Source organism: Camelina sativa, chromosome 11, assembly GCF_030686135.1.
Source record: "Camelina sativa cultivar CO46 ecotype springtype chromosome 11, ASM3068613v1".
Classification (NCBI taxonomy): Eukaryota; Viridiplantae; Streptophyta; class Magnoliopsida; order Brassicales; family Brassicaceae; genus Camelina; species Camelina sativa.
Window position 1 is genome coordinate 50185977 of NC_141890.1, and position 17062 is coordinate 50203038.

Here is a 17062-nt window from a genome sequence, read left to right on the forward strand (position 1 = left end):
AGAAGTTTTAATAAATACCTTACCAAAAAAAAAGAAGTTTTAATAAATATAAATGAATCTAGTTTTCTCTCCCACTAAAATATACACCAGGTAGTCTTAAGTCTACCCCCAAAGTTGTATGTGATGTATGTGTTTATATATTGTAACTATAACCAAACTTTTTTAATTACCAAGGTCTTTTGTTTACATTTTCAGTAGTTAAGTTGAAAGTCTCTAATAAAATAATGTTTTTAGGTGAGTGGAGGTGGTTTTAGGCTTTTAGCACTGCGGAAGATAGATTTTGTCTGGAACAAAGGTCGCAAAATATCTGGGCCGAGGTGACCCAATGTTAAGTAGTGTAAGTAGTAAGTACATCACTATGGTTTATTTTAGTAGTAAGGACACTAATCTTAGTAACTCTAATTTTGTTTTATTTTAGTAGTAAAATTAATTAATCTTAGTACAGTATATGGGTTCATAACTCCATTATCGTTTAATGTCGATGAACAGATTATATAATTTATTTGATTATGTCCCACGTTTTCCCATTTGTGTCCTTCATGCAATACAAAAATTCCAGTAATTGAATTAAAAAAAAAAAATCTAAATAAAAATGGATTGTAGCTGTGGTGGAGACAACCTTCCAGATGGTTCGGCGGGTTCACTCTGTCAAAAATCACAAATTTTAATTTTTAAATAAGTGCAACAAAAAGGTTGGCCCAGCAATTAATTAAGGCACGTGATTAAGGCTTAATGTCGTCTTGTTTAATTTGAGCAAATTTGGTATCCCTATACTATTATTAGTGAGAAAGCTTTTCTTCTTTATACTATTATTGTTCATGGCTTAATGTTGCCAACTGTTCACAAAAACTCTCTTAACAGGATGGGCTTTTCAACAGGAGACATAAACCGAACCCACTGCATGCATTTTGATTTTTGAATCACCAAATTAAACACTATTTTCCACTTTGCTTCTTCTCTGCATGACTTGCATATAAATGTCATAATCATTCATCTGTTCATTATATATAGATATTGGTTTCATTAAGAAAGAGATGATATCTTCTTGAACTTTTATTGTTATAAATAGGTATTAACCCGCGGTTTTCCGCAGACTAAATTTTTTTTTAAGAAATTTTTTAATAATTTATTTTGTTATTATGTTATTTATAAAAGTTTATGATTAAAAATTCAGTTTATTTATATTAAAATTTTTGTATTTTAAAAATGTTTATTGAAAACCTGTCAATAAAATATTTGCATGTAACTAATAAAATTGTTTAAACCTTTGTCAATTAAACGCTATTCTTGCAATTCTTGCTATAGTTGTTTAAAAATATATAACTAACATGTAAAAAGAACAACTAAATATAGATAGTGAAAGTTCTGAAAACCTCTTAAAAACAACATTCATTGTTTTTTCTGTGGCTTCCCTTACTTGTTTGTAATAAGCACTTTCAAGCATTAAATATATTCAAATCTCAACTTAGTTTTATTTTTCTAAAGAATAGTGGCTAAAAGAAAAATATTCTTTTTTATATATTAATTTTAAAAATCTAAGCCGTTAAACAGAACTGTTATATATTTTATTATATTTTATTTTTGATAAAAAATTTAACCTGTTCTGGAAATTTTTTTTGATAAAATTTGTAGTTATAGATTTTATTCGATTAGATTTTTAAAATTTTACCTGTTAATTTTTTTTTATATCAACAAAATTCTCTCCGGTGACGAAGACTTTTTATCAGAAGAAACGATCGATGGCGCTTGTGGAAACTCGCTACAGGGAAAACTTATCCATCTTGCCTGTTAATTATTATCTTACTCATTCTTTTGTAATCAGTGAGTGACACTCAACTGATACTTTAAATTCAACATGTATATACACACATATTTTAAATTAAACACTCAACTAATACTTTTTAATAAATCATTTAAAGAAGAGTTTTTATAAAGTTTTCAAACTTAAACGTTAAATTTAAATACGTTGAAAAAAAATCGGACTTAGCATCCCATCCCATCCTACTACGGATCTGTCTGTAAGCTTGATGTATAAGTTCAACATATATATATACACATATTTTAAATTAAACACTCAAGGTTTTTTCAACTATTTTTTAATAAATAATTTAAAAAAGAATTCTTTTAATTTAATCAAATTTAAAAATATATATTTTTAAAACTTAAGTATTAAAATTTAAAGACGTTTGAAAACAAACCAGACTTAGCATCCTCTCCCATCCTATGAATCCGTAAGTTTGGTGTATAAGTTGACTTAAACATCTCGTCCCATCCTATAGGTCCTTAAACTTGGTTTATAAGTGTGTATAAGTTCTCATCTTTTTAGTGTTATTTTTTTGTCTTTTGTCAATCAACCTCTATCTAACCTGAATATATTTTTTAAAACTTAATTCTACATCCAAAAAGCCAAATAAAACTTTGGGATTATTTTTTTTTTTGTTTTTAACATTAAGCTAATAATATCTAATGAAAAAAGAAAATGAAGTTCTTGAAAACATAGTCAACCTGGACCCTAATTGGATATATAGAGATATGCTTTGGTCACCTGAGGATGAGGTGTGATTACCTCGATGTTACAAAGCTCACACGTCTTCAGAATTTTCTTCCCCTCAATCAAACTTCAAATTTTTAGTTTAATTTATCCTTTTTATGCCTAATTTATTGATTTCCATACACATAGAGATATTGACTTTTTCAATCTTGTTTAGTTGACTACGTAAACTGGTGAAATTTTCCATCTACAAAAAATAAAACACAAGAACAGAACTCATTCTTTGAAAACAAAACACAAAACGATCACCATCACAGTTCGCAAATTAGAAGAAGATGGAGGAAATAAAGAATCAAGAATTGGAAGAAGATGCAGGATTAGGATCAACAACAATGGAGAAAGTATACATAGCTGTAGGAAACGATGTACAAGAAGGTTACAAGACGATCCATTGGGCTATAAAGAAATGGAACAACATACCTATCTCCATTGTTCTTCTCCATCTCTGCAACATTTCTCAAGATTTCGTCTACACCCCTTGTATAAATCTCTTTCTTATCAATTCACACCCTCTTCTTTCCTATTATATCGTCATATAAACCCAATTCACAAGTGTGTATGCATCGTAGTTGGGAAGCTTCCAGCGAGTTCTGTGAGCGAGGAAAAGCTTCAAGTTCTCAGACAATACGAGGAACAAAAGATCAACAAGTTGCTGTCCAAATACATTATTTTTTGTGGAAAGGTTTGTCCTTTTCTGTAAATTTTATTCTATCATGGTAAGAAATCGAAGTAATCTGTTTCTTGGGGTCTTAAAATGTAAAATTTTAATAACAGTTACAGGTGAAAGCAGAGTTACTCAAAATTGAGAAGCAAGATGATTCAATTCAAGTATTGATATTAGATTTAATCTCAAAGCTTAGAATCACAAAACTCGTAATGGGAATCACTTTCATGAGATCTTCATCTTCTTGGTAAAAAATTTAATTTTATTTTGCGAATTGTTCTTGTTTAAACCTAAAGTTAGTAATCAAATTTCAACTCTGAATTTTGTTTGTTTTGTTTCTTGTAATGCAGGAAATCGAAGAGTGCAATAAGCGGATCGTTCTATGTTTATCAAAACAAACCAGAATATTGCGAGTTTTATATAATTTGTGGAGGCAAAATGGTTTCACTAAAGAGAGAGAACGACGTGAACAACAATATCAGAAGTTGGATTGGTAAGATGTTCCATGATCCAGGAAGAAATCTAGACCGCTCATCTGGTAGCAATGATGATTCAACGGCTAGTGGAAGTAGTACATGGGAAAATAAATTACAGGTGATAGAGAATTATTTCCAGCAATTATTGAGTTTAAATCTTAAAGAAGAAGAAGAGGAACTCGAAAATGGTGTTGAAGAAGAACAACAGGAAGAAGAAGAAGATGACCTGGCACTAGACGTGCTGCAACATATGGTATGCTACTGTCCGAGAATATGCTCTTCTTATTGAATTGTTTTTTACATTTTGATTAAATATTTTTATATTTGTTGAAATTGTCAGAATGTAGGAGAGAAGTTAGAGTATGTGAGAAGAAAGGTAAATGAAGCTAAGCTGATGATAGATGAGAAACGAGAAGAAGTCAAAGTCAACTCTGAAAGATCCGACAAAGCTGAATGGGCTATCTCTTTATGCAATAGCAGAGTAATAGCTAAAAACCTAACCTTTTGGAACCATACTTTAACAAGAACTGAGCTTTTTAAAGTGTTTGAATCAGATTGAAGAGCTTGAAGCCTGGATTAAAGAAGAAAGCGAGAGACGAGAGAAACTACAAGTGACGTTAGATTCGGATATCAAATGTATTGAAGAAGCGAAGAACTATGTCGAAAAAGGAAAAACAAAGCTTCATTCACTTGGGGAGCTTCAAGAGGAGCTCTCAAGCAAAGTCAAGACAATGATGGAAGATAAACTGCAGGTGGAGGTTGAGCTAGAGAGGGTTGTTTTACAGAGAGGAGATATGATAACGGAGATTGAGAAACTGAGGAATCAGAGAGATGTTTTCAACCTTAGGATAGAGTTTTGCAAGGAGAAAGAGGCGAGAGGTTTGGTTCCAGAGGAGGAAGAGGTGAAATGCGGGTATAGAGCATACGCTGCAGCGGATATCAGATTAGCCACTGAGAGCTATTCTGATAGGTTGAGGTTAAAATCTGGTGGTAACTGGACAAATGTGTACCGAGGGAGGATCGAGCGTACGACTGTGGCTGTGAAAGTGATTGGTGATTCTTTATCAGATGAGGATTTTGGAGCAAAAGTCAAGCTTTTGAATGAGATTAGACATCCTCATTTGGTAGCAATTGCTGGGTTTTGTTCACAAAGGCCTAAATGCATACTCTTTGAGTATATGCACAATGGGAACTTGAGGGATAATCTATTCACATCACAGAGGAAAACGAGAAGAAGCAAGATATTGAAATGGCATGATAGGATTCGTATAGCTCACCAAGTTTGCTCTGGACTGGGGTTTCTCCATTCGGTTAAGCCTAAACCAATCGTCCATGGTCGCCTTACGCCTTCTAAGATCCTCTTGGACCGTAACCTTGTACCGAAAATAGCCGGGTTTGGACTTATAATGCATAGTGATCAATCTGATACGAAACCTGATGTGATGGCTTTTGGGGTTTTGCTTCTGCATCTTTTAACCGGGAGGAACTGGCCTGGTTTACTCAAGGCAATGTCGATGAACCAGACAAGCATTCTCAGGGATTTGGATCAAACAGCTGGTAAGTGGCCACTCGAGTTAGCTAAAGAGTTTGGTGCGCTTGCAGTGAAGTGTTCTTCAGTGAACAGAGGAGGGAACATGGATTTTTCAACCAAAGAGATAATGGAAGAGCTTAGTAAGATAAGGGCAAAAGCCGATGAGTTAAAGTATGGGATCACAGGAGGGTACGAGGAAGCAACCAATTCAAACATGGATGAAGGAGATCCGAATGACATACCGAGTGTTTTCATGTGTCCCATACTTCAGGTATCAAGTCAAGTCCTTATAGCAGCTTAAAGAGAAAGTGATCACTCACAATCTAACTCGTTACTGCTGCAGGAAGTAATGAAGAATCCACACATTGCAGCAGATGGGTTCTCGTATGAGCTTGAAGCCATAGAGGAATGGCTGAGCATGGGACATGACACATCTCCTATGACAAATCTGAGACTAGATTACCAGGTTCTTACACCAAATCATACCCTTCGTTCTCTCATTCAAGACTGGCATAGCAAAAAAGCAGCACATGCTTCCTCATAGATTCTTCTTTTGTATAACATCAAAAAAGGCTTAGAGTTCTGTTTTTTTTTTTACTCACATCTCCTTAATCAAGCTATAAAACTCATATATCTTGTAGTAATCTTGACAAAAGATTCAATCTTGACAAGCTTCTTAACTCACAAAGAAGATGATCAAGATGGAAATAATGCACATAGCTTTTCATATTACCCTGTGGTGCTCTCAACAAAACAAAATCTACAGATTCTTAGACATTTGCTGCTGACAATTACGTTTATAACACTGATACTATTCAAAACACAAACAAACAAGGGAACATATCCAAAAGGTAAAGAGATCCCCACAACAAAAGAAGAAGACAAAGATCAAGATGATGAAGAAGAAGAAGACTGTTTGCTTCCCCCCTTCCTTTTATATTTATTTCGTGGATACAGGAGAGAAAAGGCGAACGATTCGATCTTTCTGTTCTTGATATCGCCGTTCCAAGAAAGTCTCAATGATCTCCATGACGGAAACGAATCTCTTCATATGCTCCAACCTACGGCTTAGGTCAGCTTCTCTCGCCCTTGCTCGTCTCAGCCGAGCCTCGGTTTCCGCGAGCCGGTCTCGAAGATCGTCAACCACTGAATCTTCTTCTTCTTCCCCGTCGTACGATCGGCGACGGAGACTGTTACGCGACGAAAACGATTGATTGTAACCGTAACACATCGTATAGAGAGGAAGAGAGAGAGAGAGAGAGAGATAACACAAAAATCAACTCTTTTGTTTTTTTTTTGGGTTTCTTTCTTCTCTCAAAGGAAGAAGACACTGAAACGAAAACATTAAATAAGGGTGTTTTGGTCATTTTCAAATAAGCCAAAACCTTCTTAGTCAGCCAGAGGATTTAAGTTCTGTATATAAAATCAGTCACCGGCGGTGAAAGAAGAAGAAGAAGAAGCAAGAACAATGGCGAAGCCTTCTTTCTTCTCTGAAACCACCACTTCTCGTCTCCCAGACGACACCGTATTCTTCTCAATATTCCCTGACTCATCATCTCTCTCCGGCCGCTCTTCAATCACTACACTTAGAAATCATCGATTTCGTTTCTCCGTTTACTTCTCCTTACATATGGCAGCACGAACCTTTCTCTCTCTCCATCGCTCTCTCTTCCTCTTGTGCTTGTACCGATACTCCTACTATGCCTCATCTCCACGGGAAGCTCAAGTACGGTGACAATCTCGAAGACGAATGGTTCGCTGTCTTCTTGCTTTTTCGTATCTCCGCTGCGTTTCCGTCTAAATCGATTCGTGTTTGGGACACTGACGGCGAGTTTCTCCTAATCGAAGCTGCTTTTGCACCTCCCGCGTTGGCTTAACCCGGAGACTAGTCTCAATCGTGTCTTCATCCGCGGCGGTGACCTCCACATCGTTCCCAGAAGCCGCTTGCCTGATCCTTCTTTAGTTGCGTCTCTGCGATTTCTAATCGAGCGTGGTAACGAGTCTCGTGCGTCGGATTCAGTTCAATCCGCGTTGAAGAGTCGGATTTCTGATTACCCCGAAAGAGCGTGGAGGAGTATGCATCGTGTTAGGGTTAGGGTTCCGGTGTCAGTAGCTCAAGTGCTTAGACACGAACCTTTATTGATTTCGCTTGCTGTTGAAGGGTTTTACGATCGTGATATTGATTCAATGAAGCACGCAGCGAAGATGGAGAAGTTCTTGAGTAAAGGAAGAGACGAAGAGATTGTGCTTGTTCTTGTTAACATGTCTCGTGCAATGTATGGGCAGCTAGTGCAGCAGAAGTTTCAAGCACCGAATTGTTATCCAATGCCGAGCGTCAGTGACAGGGATGCTTACATTGAAGCTGAGCTAGGGATGAAAATAGCTTGTGGTATGGAAATGATGTATCAGCTGAGAAGGAAAGATGGAGAAGATGGGAAAGGGATTAGTTGGAGCAAGTATAAGGAGAATCTTGAGAAGAATGGTTATTTTGAAGGATTGCTTTCTGGTTCGAAGGATTACAAGAGGTTGATGGAGAATGCTGAGGAATACTACCAGAAGAGTTCTTCGTTTTCAAGGACAAGGTAAGAATGCAGTTTTTGGTTGTTTGCAGTGGAAAGGATTTGTCTTTGAGTTGTTTGTGATCTTGAGTTCTTGTTTTCGTTTATGTGCAGAGACATTATGAGTGCGCCAGTGAGACGTATTGATGAGATTCTTGCTTTACCTTATTCGGAGGATGACATCAAGGGTATGGAAGTTCCTGTTTCTGACAGTGATTCTTGGCTCTACGATGGTGAAGATGAGCTAAACTCTGTTCTTCAAGAGAGGCAGAAAGAGATGGAGTTTTATAACTCAAAGAAGGAAAGCAAAAAGAAAGCAAGGGAGAAGCAAGAAGCTGGAAGCTCATCTGAAGCGAACATGAACAATTTTGATCTCGGTGATATCTCGAAGTCGATGCAGCAATTCATCCAGAAAGTATCAAGCTACGAAGGAGCAGAAGTGCCAAAAAACAGGTTACCTATTATTTTGAACATTAACCATATTTCACGAACATCTCTTTTTTAAATTTCAATCTCAACACATTGTATTATCTTTGCTTAATTTCTGTAGGGATTTTATAGAAGTGAATCTAGATGTCGACCGTTTCATGAAGGATATTGAGTCAATGCTAGGGAGCCAAAGTCGTGACAAACAAGCTGGTGATGACAGCGAAGACTCTGAAGGATCTTCTATGGACATGGATTTTGGTATCTCCTACTTTAAATTAATTGCTTTGTTGTCCATGTGGTATGTTATGTGTGGAGTGTGAGTACTCACTAAAATGTTATGGTGTGCAGATGACTTTGAAGATGATAGCGAAGGAGAAGAGTCTAACGAGGATGCTAAGGAAAGCTTTGAGGAATCCTACTATGGAGCAATGAATGAGGAACTGAAGAACTCAACTCTTGAGAAGAGCTTTGAACATGTGAATCAACATTCTTCTAAGCAAAGAGAGGTACCATCTTGGAGCAAGTTTTCCTTAGATTGTCTGTGAATTTAATAATAGCTTGAAAAATTGGATAGTAATGGTGATTATGTGCATCTGCAGGAATCATCAAAGACTTCGGATGAGAAGAATGATGAATTTACACCAATTGATGCAGATTTCAACCTTGTTAAGAACCTACTTGAGTCCTACTCTTCACAACAAGGACTTCCAGGTCCGGCTTCCAATTTGCTCGGTCTCATGGGTTTGCAGCTTCCAAAGGATTCCAACGACAAAAACTGAATTCTGGCGGATCACAAATGTAGTTTTGGGTTTACTTTTGTTTAATCACATATTTTTGCGAAGTTTCTGAGATTATACTCGTGTGCAAACGTTGTTGGGGTTATTGTGTGTTGTCGAAAGTAAGCACATGACATGTAATTCAAGAAAAACAAACTTATGTACATGTACACTACTATATTACACATCATCGAACCACAAAGGAACAAAAGAAAAAGACCTTTTTTTTTTTTTTTTTTTCTTTTTTCCAATCCCAATTTTTTTTCTCGACCACAGAAGTGAAGCAGAAACGCTTTCACGAGAAAAAGAAAAAAAAAAAAAAAAAAACCCCACATGAAAAATATCCAATACTCTCAAATCATATTCATAATCAATTAAGCTTCATGTCTCCATCACCATCATCTTTGTCCATTAGTAGATTCTTGAGAGATGACTTGGTGTTTTTGTTGTCACTCGCTTCAAACAGAGAAACAAAAGAAGTCTCCAGAAGCTATCCACGAATCTTGCTTCTTTTTTTTTTCTTTTTCCTTTCTAGATTATTCGATTTCTGATACTGAAACAACAGAGAAATAATAGTCTTATTCTTCTCAAACTTCCAGTTTATAGCTTCCCCATAGACGACAGCCACTGTTCCATGTTCTTCCCATCTGCAGTTTTTAATGTCATGAGAACCAAAACACTATTATTCAACCAAAAAGACTCCAAAGTAATTATAATAGATCAAGCTTAAAGCAGATCATTAAAATCATCTTAAAACATGCATAAAACTCACACAATTAATACATACCAGGAGTAGTAGGAGAGAAGAACCCATTAGAGATGTGATTCCCTGAACCATCGATAACTTTCTTGTAAAGAGGAACCAAAACAACAAAGCCACCACAATCATCATCTTCAGTTTTAAAACCTGGTCCATGTGGCTCAACCCAACCAATAGACCACTCAGGATCATCAGGCTCAGGAAACACAACATTCCCCATCTTATCCTCTTCTCCTGATCCTGATCCTGACCCACCTCTTCCAATCCATCCTCCTCTCTTGGTCTTCTTCACCGATGAAGAAGAAGAAGAACCAGACTTATTAATAGTCTTCTTGAGTGAAGGACTCAGTGAAGAAGAAGAAGAAGAAGAAGATCCTTTAGTGATGGAATCTTTCTTCTCTCTATCTTTAGTGTTATTACCACCACACAACCACCTCGGAAGACGAGGAAAAGAGACTGCCATCTTTTTTTTGGGTTTCCTTCCTTAAAAAAAACTCCGAACCCCCGGAGAAAACTCTAATCATTCAGCCATGGTTGTTAATCTATGCTCTATCTTCTTCTTCTTCGTCTTCAACCTGTTCACAGTAAATAAACACTTTTTAAAAAAAAAATCATCAATCTCCATTAACAATAATAAATAATGTCACCATTATGATGACAATGACCAAACACAAATTGACTTTACTACACAAATTTCACAACTTTCAAAAGAGAAAAAGAAAATTTCAAATCCATTAATACTGTTTATGATGTAATCTAATGAAACTGAACTCATCACATAGATTAAAAACACGAAATTTCCTAATTAAAAAAAAAAAAAAATAGTCAGATTTAATCAATCGCGAATTTAACAAAGATCCCAGTTTCCTTTGCGGATTTGTTCATCAATGGAAAGTAATTAATTAATGAATGCGTTCATCAGATCGGTGGTCTCATTTTTTAGTATAAAATTAAAAAAAAAAAAAAAAATCAAAAGCCTCCCGATGTCCGTCAAAAACACGGCAAGGCTTCACCGGAAAATTCGGCGGAAGAGTAAATAAAAAATCTCCGGGGAACGTAAGATTACCGAGAGAGAAAATAAGAAGAAATTAAACAAAAAAGAATCGACGATCGAAGAAAACCCTAAAAAAAAGAGAATTTGGTTACAGAGAGAGAGAAGCTCATCCTTTGTTGTGCTCTCTGCTTCCTTTATTTATATTACTTTATTTAATATGGCCGTTTTAATTGGGCCTCGCTTCTGTGGAAACCCAATAAAGATTGATCCGACGGTTGGTAGCGGTTTACTTGCTTTCGTGGCAACTGTTTATCTACTGTTCTACCATACACTTCATAACACTCGATACTTTTTTCAATAATATAAATATAACGAATATCAGGGGATTTATTTGTTGAAAAAAATAAACAAATTATATATTGACTTCAATAAAAACTAATCGATTTTCTTGTTAATTTTTTTTTTCTATAATGAACGATGATAGAGTTTAAAGGAGTAGATAGATTATATTGGAATTTTCAATTTATAAATAATTATTACGTTCATGCATTTATCCGGAATTAATCATTCTAGTTTTCTGTATGGATTTTTGTGTATTAACTAATAAAAAGTTAATTAAATCTCAATTGCTAGTACCTTGTGATCCATGTATTATATTGTCGTTAAACTTTAATTAGTGTTATTATCAGAGCCTTCATCCTCTTAAAACGTACCTCTAAACTTAATACATTTATATAGTACTACTAATTAACATTAATATAAATAAAAAATGTTTATTTAATTAACGGTCGCACAAAAACCTGCAAAATTATGGGTAACAGACGTCATAAGAAATAAAATTAGAGGCACCTTTTACCAATAGGTCAGCTTTTTTGGTCACTATTATTAATTTATTTCAGTTTCTTCACATCGGCAAGTCTCAAAATTATTATTAAATTGATTCATATTACGATGATTACAGATAATATAGTGGTTTTATTAGAATCCGAAGGTATTACAATTAGCATATTCTATAGTACACTTGTGGTTTGTTGTTAGTTAATAAATAAACTTTAGGGATTATCCCACTTTGAGTATTTACTTATTAACGAAAAAACTTTAACACTATTATGCAATTTTCTCAAAATCTTTTGATCCTTTTACAATCTGTTTTGCAATTTTCATGATACATGGGATAATGATAATCCTTAAAAGAGCCAAAAAAAAATCTTATTTATACATCCATATATCTAAAGACCACAAAGCTACATCCAAATTCGTACATACATCCAAATTCTAATCAAACTATACTCTTTTTATTAAGCCTCAAGAACACAAAGCTAAAACACCAAACTAGCCTCATCAAGAATCGAGTTTTTATTTTTATTATTATTACCAGACATATATCTAAAGATCAAGACTTCTTTTTTTTTTTTTTAACTAATCAAACATGGCACATACAATCAGGAGCAGGATAAGTATAAATCGACTGTTTAGGTTTCCGTAACCGGATCTGACCTTGTCTATTCACATGTCCTTCACCAAGCGCTTGTTGGAAATCAACCCAAGTGATGCTTTTGTTGAGGAAAAGTTGTCCGATTAACGCCATGTTTGGTCTGATTGTCTTGAGATTCTCGAATGTCCGATGACCAACAAGAGCGTTGTGCATGTTTCCAGGTGATGCAGATATGAATATGTCACTGTGCATACTAACGTAGTAATCAAGTGCAGCTAACAAAGAAGCTTTGCCTTTGATTCGAGCTCGTTCTTCTGAAGAAGCAAGACTTCTTTTGTCTTCCATTCTTGGGAAAACTTGTCTTAGTGTTGAGATTCTAGCTTCTCCTCCATATACCTGAAATTCCAAAAACAGAAACGGAAGCATTATGATGCAGCAATACTAACGAGTAAACAAGTCTTGAAACGAGTAATATAACTGAAGAGACTGACCTTGTGGGATGCAAGATAGAGACGAGTATTGTTGTCGAATCCAAAAGCAGCTAGAAGAAGTCCCATTTCTTCTGGAGTTAGAGGACACCGTCCTTGACTTCTTAACTCTTCATCTGTGAATTGTGAATTCAAAACTCTTCCTTGCCAAATCATTTGTCTGTATTTCGCCAATGCAAGTTTCTCGGCTTTGCCTCCGCCGAAATCACACGCCGAGTGCGCAGCCATGTCCTGTAATCATAACAGGAAGAAACACTTCTTATGATCATATAACTCAAAAGAGACATGATCAAATGTTTCAAGTAGGATACACAAAGAATATAATATACCTTGTCGAAACGAAGATGAAGCACGGCGAATTTACCAGGCTCTTGTCTGCTGTGTGAGTTGGTCATCTCTCTTAAATGATCCACATTGGTCTGTTCTTTATTATTTCTCCATGAGGGGTTTCTAAGACGGCTCACAAGAGCATCACCGAGTGATCTAATGTGAGGGACAAAGCGTAAAGCTTGGAAATTCACTTTGCATCTTAGCCGTTCGATATCAGCAGGTAGGTGATCAAACGATAGACGGTGAGAAAATGGAGATATAGCAGCAATCCCATAACTACAAAACAAAACACAAAAAAAGCTTCACACTTAGTCTGAAAGTCAAAAACTTTAGCCTCATTTTGTTCTTATCTTTATACTAGTCAGATTAAGTAAAAGACCTACCTCTGTAGAACCGGTGAGACGTTCTCGATATACCAATTCGCAGAAGCATGAACAGGTGCGGTTTTGACTCGGGTTTCACGAACTGCTGTACCGTAATACTCTCTTGTACTCCAAGAGTATTCATCAGGAAGTTCTCTGACTACCCTTATGTCATCTTTTAACGAATCAATGAAATGATCAACATCAAAGATATCAACAAAAGAGCTGCACACAGAAAGAAGGAAAAAAAATACACAACTTCAGCTTCGAACAATCCTCAAGGCAACAACACAACTCTCAGTTCAAAGAAAGAAACTTATTCAAGAAACATTACCTTGTATCTTGCCAAACAGGATTCACTTCAAGATATGGGATCACGAGTGTTGCGTTTAATATCTTAGCAACCGCAACTGCATCACATATCCCCATTCGTTGCTGATTAAGTCCTCCATCAAGAAATACTTGAATATATCCCTCGGATTTAACCGGTAATGCTGCTCCAAGACAACAAGATTAGTCAGAGATCAATATACTCTGGAAACTAATTATCAAAAAAATTAGTCAATTCTTACAAGGGGAGTTTCCCAAATCAATACAAGGACTCCATCCTTGATCAGTCAATGGCCTCCACAGATCAGACTGCTCTCCACTTGACTGAAATCAAAAGAAACAAACAAAAAAAGTCAGATATTTTTTTTCAACGGTCTGAAATCGGAAATGAGATCATGAAAGAAACATTTAAATTTTACCCGTTGCAAAGCGCTCTTTAGCAAAGATAAATGTCTTGGCTTTATCGTGATCACGTCCTGCAAAATTAAATGAGAAGAACATCACTACTTGACTAACTCAAGAGAGACACACACTCTTTGACTTGAAATTGAACTAGTCTTAAATTTATTTTCCGGTCACAACACTAGTCAAAAAATTCCTAATAAATCCGGAGAATAATTAATCAAAATCGTTAGTGAAGTCTTTAAAATTCAACAAACCACAGAAGAAGAGTCAATCAACAACAAAACACAACCACCGTTGATGTCTCTTTCTCATTGTCATTCTACAAACGAATACAAATTAAGAAATATCTTCACTAGGAAAGTTGACACTACTATTTCTGGATATCCTAAGAGTCTAAGACCATCATAGTTTAATGAACTTTCCAGAATCCAACCAAAAGAAAAACCCCAAAACCTGATATTTTGCAATTTCCCGGAATCCAACCAAAAGAATCCCGGGAAAATAGGAAAAGAGGAGATAATTTTTTTTTTGGATTTTTCCCCAACTTACAGATGAAGAAGACGAAGCGTTGTTACAGAGCAAAACGACGAAGAAGAGCAAAGAGAGAAGAATCCTTCTTCTAAGGAAGACATTATCTTTCGAATCATAAAGATTCATCCTTTAATCTTCTCTCAGGCGAGTAAAAAAAAACCAGATCCAGTTTCCGGTAAAGTTGAAGACTTTCTTATTGATTCAATCAAATCAAATACCAAGGAAACGAAGGATGAGAAAATTTGCCAAGAAGACGACACAGAGCAGAGTTAGAAAGAAACGAAACCAAAGTCACATGAATCAGAATGCTCTCTTGTCTCTTTCTCGTTTCTTCTTCTTCTTCTTCTTCCACTTTTTTCGGTTTTTTTTCTTCTTTCTCTTCTTCTTCTTCTTCAATACACACTTAAGGATGATGTTTGGGGATTAAAAATGTTTGATCAAGTTCCCAGAACGGTTTATACTATAGTAGTAAAGGACTCGAGAGAGAGAGAGAGAGAGAGAGAGAGAGAGCGCGCGCGCGTGAATGTGTATCACATGGACACCTGTTCATTAAATTTGCTGTCCTGTCTCCATGGGGTCCCCCGTCTCTCTTCTCTTTGCCCACACAATACAATGAATTAGTTTAGCACTGTCAATAAAAAATTCTCGTGACACGAAAATGGAGATTAAATTTAACTATTTCTATGCGACTCCTGAATGACAACGTTGCTTATACTATCACTGATTATCCCACTAATTAAGAGGTTATTGGTTTTATGATTTTAATGGATTTAGAAATCTAAACAAAAATTATATGTTATTTAATTATTAATTTTGAAATACTTATCTCATGTTATTTATTTAAAGATTTGTTTTTAGATTTCAAAATCCACATTATGATTTGAATGGATTTGAAAATGTAAAATAGAAAGATTCAAATCCAAAAATAAAACATATTATTTCAAAATTCATATGTTTTAATTTTTAGAATTTACAATTTATAATTCCATATAGATTTAGAAATCACCTCTCCAATAACAGTTCATAAATTACATTACTAATAAATCTATACCAAAACCTTAAGGTCCATGGAAAACTATTTTCAGAGGTATCATATCTTTAATAAATAACAAAATGCTTAGTATAAGGCCCGGTAACAAAATCAAGAGATACCTTATATGTTTTCGTTTTTTTTTGTCACTCTTTCTATTTGGTAGTAGATTTTGTTTTTCTATATGTGTTGATATAGGGATAAATAGGGTTTGTTTACTATGGCAAGTTTGAATAGTGAAATAATCGGTTACGTTGTTATAATGATAATATATATAACGCTTGAACTTATGATTATCACGATTCTATATAATAATTATGTGATTATTGCATAATTTACATATATTCTATGATTATCAAGAGATATGAAAAAAATGTCATTAAATAACACAACTGATTTTCCATAATGACTAAATAAATAACTAAACATTTTGTCGTCGACTAGTTCGAAATTCATGATGTTGGTTTAGATTTATAAGAAAACAAAAACAAATTCTGCAGTGTAAAATTGAATGAAAAAATCTTCAAAATTTTCATTTACGGAATTAATCAATTTGGAATATTTGGACCTCGGAAAGAAATATTCACAAAAAAAAAAAAAAAAAAAAAATCTAACACGTTCCATACTCGTTCGTCATTTTAAATTACGTCGCCATCACTAAACAACACATTAGAGGTACCACATACACGACAGTCGACAAAAGCTAATGGCCTTGGATTAGATTAGTGGCACTATCTATCTACAGCTAATTTATTTTGCTTGATGATAGCTGAGTTTTTATTTATAATCCTCGTGAAATAAACCCAAAAATATCAAAAAGACTGTGAAAACATTGGGAGTAAGAGTGCATTGATATTACTAGCAGGATTAGATTTTTGGACCGTTGGGACAGATAAAGACAGCCTTTTTTTTTTTTTTTTTTTTTTTACGAAAAGACAGCTTACGTATACGCATGGCTGTAACAAAAATTCGGCTTTTCATGTCTTATGTGGGATATATATTTTGCGAAAATAAAATTTAATAGTAGAAAATATGTGAATTTGCTTTGCTTAGGGGGGGCACCGACACTTGGTTGTGTTCATCACAATCCCATTACAGCTTGACTTAAGATTTTCATATCTATCAAACGATCCACTCTTCTCGCTTCGTGTCCTTTTTTCCTCCCTCTTCTTTTCACCCACTTTTTTTCTCACTTTTTAATTTCCCAACTAATAATTGTTTCCTATAAGTTAATAATAATAGTAGCAGTAAGTACATCACAATGCTCACATTTGGCTAAACATCTAAACAAGTTACTCGAGAACGAATATCACTCCTTAAATTATACACTTTTTGTTAGGCGATATTTTTCTAACATATTTACAAAACATATCCCGTTTGGTAAATCAACCTAATAGATATAAATTGTTATG

At 35.0% G+C, this 17062-nt stretch overlaps 5 protein-coding genes across 7 annotated transcripts; 2 read left to right on the plus strand and 3 right to left on the minus strand.

Moving 5' to 3' along the window:
* The first annotated feature begins 2670 nt into the window (after positions 1-2670).
* Positions 2671-5954, plus strand: LOC104727185 (putative U-box domain-containing protein 50). Its single transcript, XM_010446213.3, has 7 exons — positions 2671-3031; positions 3121-3233; positions 3326-3462; positions 3566-3944; positions 4032-4172; positions 4246-5493; positions 5566-5954. The coding sequence occupies exons 1-7, from the start codon at positions 2827-2829 to the stop codon at positions 5764-5766; spliced, it is 2424 nt and encodes an 807-aa protein (XP_010444515.1). The 5' UTR covers positions 2671-2826; the 3' UTR covers positions 5767-5954.
* LOC109127709 (protein SKIP34) lies at positions 5925-6523 on the minus strand. The gene has a single exon (XM_019233039.1). The coding sequence runs from the start codon at positions 6451-6453 to the stop codon at positions 6163-6165; it is 291 nt and encodes a 96-aa protein (XP_019088584.1). The 5' UTR covers positions 6454-6523; the 3' UTR covers positions 5925-6162.
* Positions 6524-6611: 88 nt separating this feature from the next.
* On the plus strand, positions 6612-9202 carry LOC104727186 (protein ecdysoneless homolog). Its single transcript, XM_010446214.3, is given in 7 exon segments — positions 6612-6777; positions 6779-7078; positions 7080-7804; positions 7895-8233; positions 8331-8467; positions 8558-8715; positions 8809-9202. Coding segments are annotated over 7 exon segments (1926 nt in total). The 5' UTR covers positions 6612-6690; the 3' UTR covers positions 8989-9202.
* Positions 9099-10962, minus strand: LOC104727187 (uncharacterized). 3 transcript variants are annotated; one of them, XM_087475083.1, is made up of 3 exons: positions 10892-10962; positions 9773-10320; positions 9099-9632 (listed from the first exon to the last, which is right to left on the minus strand). In XM_087475083.1, the coding sequence occupies exons 2-3, from the start codon at positions 10206-10208 to the stop codon at positions 9586-9588; spliced, it is 483 nt and encodes a 160-aa protein (XP_087331209.1). In that variant the 5' UTR covers positions 10209-10320; positions 10892-10962; the 3' UTR covers positions 9099-9585. The 3 variants fall into 3 exon arrangements, with proteins under 3 accessions (XP_087331209.1, XP_010444519.2, XP_087331208.1); XM_010446217.2 differs by having other exon boundaries at positions 10812-10941; XM_087475082.1 differs by lacking the exon at positions 10892-10962 and having other exon boundaries at positions 9773-10704.
* A 970-nt stretch (positions 10963-11932) lies between these two features.
* LOC104727188 (O-fucosyltransferase 39) lies at positions 11933-15274 on the minus strand. The gene is made up of 8 exons (XM_010446218.3): positions 14639-15274; positions 14104-14160; positions 13927-14008; positions 13689-13848; positions 13376-13579; positions 12992-13268; positions 12666-12893; positions 11933-12570 (listed from the first exon to the last, which is right to left on the minus strand). Exons 1-8 carry the CDS (start codon positions 14744-14746, stop codon positions 12163-12165), a joined length of 1524 nt encoding a protein of 507 aa, XP_010444520.1. The 5' UTR covers positions 14747-15274; the 3' UTR covers positions 11933-12162.
* Positions 15275-17062: the final 1788 nt, after the last annotated feature.